Source organism: Chaetura pelagica, unplaced genomic scaffold, assembly GCF_000747805.2.
Source record: "Chaetura pelagica isolate M959 unplaced genomic scaffold, ChaPel_1.0 scaffold405, whole genome shotgun sequence".
NCBI classification, from domain to species: Eukaryota; Metazoa; Chordata; class Aves; order Apodiformes; family Apodidae; genus Chaetura; species Chaetura pelagica.
In genome coordinates, this window is record NW_009953489.1 from 2,313,028 (window position 1) to 2,318,320 (window position 5,293).

Sequence of the window (5,293 nt, forward strand, 5' to 3'; positions counted from 1 at the left end):
CTTTCCCTAGATATGTATATGTGTAAATATATAGGTTCATACATATATGTGACAGATTTGTATAGACTGTGTCATCTGTGATCACTCTGGGCTTGATGTTTTCAGTTTCCAGACTAGAGGAGATAACTCCTGCTTTGTTTTGGCTGATACACCACGTTGGACTTAGAGCTGGAAAATCTCTGCAGGGTCATAAATACTGCACTTTATTGTTGCCAGGATATTCCCCATGGCTGCTGATAGTGCTTGGCCCTGCCCAAATGAGGAGCTGTTGCTTCTGCTGGTTACAGATGATGCCACAGTCTGAAGCGATATTGTCCTGCTTGTTCTTTTTGCTCTTTGCTTTTTAACAATGCAGTTCAGGCTAAAATTCTCAAAAGCAGCCAGTATAGAAATGCATGTTATATTTGAGACTCAAGACTGTGTTAAACTAGTGTGTAACCATAGTTTGGAATCCATTGTGTGGCTTCTGGAAAGCCCTGGATGACACCCAACTGTTCATTACAGATTGTGAAGGAGTACGAGCGAGCCGTCATATTCAGGCTGGGACGCATCGTGAAGGGGGGAGCAAAGGGACCAGGTATGTCCTGGGGAGGATTCTTTACATTTGCTGTCATTAAGTCATTGGCAAAACAGTAGCTGTCCCGAGACGTTGCTTTAAAAGTGGTGAATGGATTTCCCAATAATTCTGCAGCTTCCAGTAAGTGGCAATGTTGCTTTATGTGGAGAAGATGGTCACCTAATTATCTGCCAGCCTTTCCCAGATCTCCTTTGTTAATGCGTGGTCCTCAGGTGGAACCAAAAGCACAGAACATAAAGGGAGGAATACTGGCATCAAATGCACAGTTTTAAAAAAGAAGTTTAGTATATCACTTTTAAAAGCTGAAAGCCTTGATGTTCTTCTGGTGCAATGTTCCTCTGGTGCAATGTTCCTCTTGTGTAAGGTGACAGTTTTGAAAACTTCCCTGTGTACGCCAGAAGTTCTGGTGAGACCTGAAAGAACGTTGGTTTCAGGCTGCCCAGAGTTGACAGGAAGGGGCAGTAGCTTCTTCTGTCATTTTCATCCAGGTTTTGCAATACGTCCCCATTGCCTCAAAGCTGAATAATTGCAGTGATTGATCCACCAGCACAGGAGGTTAATAGCTTCTGCTTGCCAGAATTAGGCCCCAGAAGTAACGATGTGGGACAGATTTTCAAAAGGAGCTGTTAAGAGTTCTGAGGGTTTTCTTCCAAATATTAAAGATATGTAAACAAGTTAGACCTGAATAAATTGGAGTTTCTCAGCATACTGTTTTGATAATCTTATCTTGGTTTGAAAGCCACTAATGAACATGCTCCTGAGCTGGTTACAAAGAGGACTGTCCAGCTACAGTGGCTGGATTTCAGCTTATGTCACTACTAAGTTGTGGCTGTTCTCATGACCTGTTTTCACATCTTCTTCAACAAATTTTTTGGTACAGGTTTGTTTTTTGTCCTACCCTGCACAGACAGCTTCACCAAAGTTGATATGAGAACTATCTCCTTTGATATTCCTCCTCAAGAGGTGAGTTTGCATTTGCCTTTCTATGTGCTGAAGTGTTTGCAGAATTTTTTGCACTTTCTTTTTCCTTTCCCCCTCTTGGTACTGAGTAGCACGTAGTTTTAATGTAGATTTCTTGTGCAGGTTCAATGTCTTGTGAAGAATACATATATCCTGCAGCAATATAATTCAATAAGAGAAGATGCCTGAAGGAACACAAATTATCCTGTACTCTAAGGAACAAATAACTTAATATTGCCCAGGAGCTGGAATGGGAGGGGTTTGGAATGAAGACTGCTGGACTTGGTGCAACATTCTTTAATTGTTTCTGTGAAATCTGGAAGATTTCCAGAAGCAGCAGAGATCCTTCCTGTGCCAATTTATCTGGATGTTGAGATTAGCTAAAATAATGGGATGAAATGAGTGTATACATCAAATGCTATTAATAGCAGCTCAGGGTAATGGTCCACTCCCTTATGTGGGTTTGTGTGCACGTTGCTACCATGTCCTGCTATGCACAGGAACAGTGCAAAGGTGTCCCACACCTCATGCCATCCAAAGCCTTTCAGTTTGAAGGTCCTTAAGGACAAGGAATTGCCTTTTATTTCTGGCCTGTTTTTCCTTGGACATCTTAATTTCTTTTTAGCAGAATCTCTGCCCAGCATTAAGCCAGCTGAACTCAGTGATGCCAAATCCCTGGATAAAAAACCAAAGAAGAAAAAACAAGAAACCCCCTAAAAATAAGTTAGTGAACAATTGTATGTTGGTGATTATAACTGCATCCCTCCTGTATCTGGTGCATTTTGTAAGACAAAGATGCTTGACACAACCCATCTGGTGCATCTGTTCCCTGTCATATTTGCTAGGGGGTTTATTTCTCATCATTACTTCTAGATTCAGACAAATGGCAACTGTCATGGTACCTCTAAAGGGTAATTGGAAGAAATCTAATCACTGCCAGGCAAAATCTGCTTGCAGCTGCTGCTGTGCCATTAGTGAAACCATCAGTCCTATAGTTTTTTTCTTTTGACTTGATTAAATTATACTTATGGATTTAGGTTGGTTTGTGCTCCGTAGGTAAAAGCAGACACATATTTTTCTGTGTACAAGATGATTTCTGTGCATGCTACTCATTCTTTGTTTATCTTGTGCTATTACGGAAAGTCTGCTAAAATAGGTGGGGAAGGACAGAACAGGTGAGTCTTGGAAGTTAAGTAACTCACATGTCACTCTCCTCAAATAATATACTAGTAATTGTCTAACATGGAGTTAGCACGTCTGCTCATGGCCATGTGGCATATTTCAATCTCCTCAACTTAACTTTAAAGTATAATTAATATTAATGCTTTTTCCTGGTGTACCCTCTTCAAGAGTATATGTCTTTATCTTTTCAAGTAAATCTTTTGCTGAACATACAAGTGTTAAATTCAGTAAATCACTTGAATCTAGCTCTGAGGATGTTCACAAATTGGGATTTCCTCTGCAACTTGTCTAGGAATCACCACATACTCATTTAGTAGCACGTGGCGGCATTTCAATCAGAAGTACCTCCAAGAGGGACAATGAACTGCTAGATAATGAGAGACATTTCTAATTAACTGTTGAAGGAAGGCTGTCACCCCTGCAGCTGAAATACACCCAGATGTTGGGACAGGCTAAACCAACACTTCAGTAAAACCTTCCAGTCTTTTCTAAAATGTCTTACGGTCCCAGTTCTCTGTTCCTCTAAGCTTCGTTATATACTGACACCCTTTTTTGCAAAGGTTCTGCAATTCTATAAAGCACTTTGCACAGCCCCTGCTGTGCTGGAGTCTCTAGCATTTACCTGTGTTATGGAAAAAACACTAACTGAGATGTTATTTTTTATCCTGGAACTGAATTGCGGATCTCTCTGTGATTCTGGAGAAGTGAGGTAGAAATAACATTATGGCAAAACTAATGGCATTTATTTTTCAGTGGGAAGCGTTCTAACCCCATACTCTGTCTTAGCCTCACCTAGCTGTACTGGAAGGCTTGTGCATCTGTACTTAGGCATGTTCACATGCAACATGTGTGAGATCTTTCAAGGCAGCTGCTTTACCCTGGAAAAACCAGGGGTTTGTCTAGTAAAACAAGTATATAATTATCATAATAATTAAGCCTGTATTTATAGAATATCATATGCTTTCCCCATTGCTTTTTAGATCTTGACCAAGGACTCTGTGACAATTAATGTGGATGGAGTGGTTTATTACAGAGTTCAAAATGCCACCCTTGCTGTAGCAAATATAACCAATGCTGACTCAGCCACACGCCTCTTAGCACAGACCACTTTGAGGAACGTTCTGGGGACCAAAAACCTTTCTCAGATTCTCTCTGATCGTGAAGAAATTGCCCACAGCATGCAGGTATGAGCAGCTTTCCCTAAGCAATCCATCAGTCAGTTAAGCAGCAATCCCATGGATAACTTGTGGGTCAGGGCTTAAATTACCTCCTAAGTGACAAGCCAAGTTGTGGTTTGGAGCTTTAGGCAAAGCTCTACCAGCCCTCTAGGATGGCGTTCTGTGGAATAAAGAGTGACTAAAGCAATGATGGACCAGTGGGGTTAGCAAGTGGGAATGGGGGATACAGGAGAGAAGAGCTGCCCTGGGTCATTATGTCAATACTTTGCTGTTAAATAAAATTGTGCCAAGGAATTCCTTCAATATATTAATCAAGCTCTGAGGGGTTTTTTTGTCAGTTTACAACAGTTACACTACTATAATTATCATAATATAAATACCAAAGCCTTTAAAGACCCAAGAACTGTAAAATAATTAATTTGGTTTACTGGTACTTCTTCAAATATGGACACTTGTTTGCAGCCAGGCAGATGGCTTAACTGAATTGTCCTGCCTTAAATAGGCCACACTTGATGGTGCAACAGATGATTGGGGCATTAAGGTGGAACGTGTGGAGATCAAGGATGTGAAGTTACCTGTCCAGCTGCAGAGAGCAATGGCTGCAGAAGCAGAAGCTGCCCGGGAGGCGAGAGCCAAGGTAATAACATCAACATGTGGGTTTGGTTTTGTAGTGGAGTGGGCTTTTTTATTTAATTTTATTCCTTTTGCTTCCCCAGGTAATTGCAGCTGAGGGTGAAATGAATGCTTCCAGGGCCCTGAAAGAGGCAGCTATGGTTATTACAGAGTCCCCTGCTGCTCTTCAGCTCCGTTATTTGCAGACCTTGACCACCATTGCTGCAGAAAAGAATTCCACCATTGTCTTCCCACTGCCTGTAAATATGCTGCAGGGGCTCATAGGTGCAAATCACTAGGTGGAGTGGGAGGAGAGAGGCTGAGCTGGGTTTTATAGTCAGGCAAATGCTTGCAACACTGAGCTCCTTGTGTATTGTAGCTTATGGCAGTATAAACACAGCAGGTTTGCTAAGGAACCTCATACTAAATGCATTCTTAAACTTACATGTAGTGCTTGTGAATACAGGTCAAAATCCTTGAAATTGAAAACTTCTAAAAATTAGTACAAGCAGACTGTGATCTTAAATAAGCATGTATCCATAGTGTTCTGGATGGGATGCCTTTAATTTCTAACCTCCCATTTTCAAACAGTATCTAAAACTATCTGTAGTGAAGATAAGATGATCCAACATATTTGGAAAGAGGAGTATTCCTGTAATAACTGGGTGTGTAGCCCTACAAGAGAAGCAGAACAGTCCTAACTGTATTCTCCTCTGTGTGTTGAAGTCATCTGATGGTTGTCATCTGGATTGGTTCCCTGGCTTACACAAGGAAAAGTAATGGA

The 5,293-nt window shown here is 41.2% G+C and overlaps 1 protein-coding gene across 1 annotated transcript in view; it reads left to right on the forward strand.

Moving 5' to 3' along the window:
• Window positions 1-4,823, forward strand: part of STOM (stomatin) — a 6,909-nt gene extending 2,086 nt beyond the window's left edge. The window contains exons 3-7 of the mRNA XM_009998940.1: window positions 505-577; window positions 1,458-1,540; window positions 3,700-3,903; window positions 4,400-4,534; window positions 4,614-4,823. Coding sequence (XP_009997242.1) covers window positions 505-577; window positions 1,458-1,540; window positions 3,700-3,903; window positions 4,400-4,534; window positions 4,614-4,808 — 690 coding nt within the window. The 3' untranslated portion in view covers window positions 4,809-4,823. The remainder of the gene's footprint in view (window positions 1-504; window positions 578-1,457; window positions 1,541-3,699; window positions 3,904-4,399; window positions 4,535-4,613) is intronic.
• Window positions 4,824-5,293: the final 470 nt, after the last annotated feature.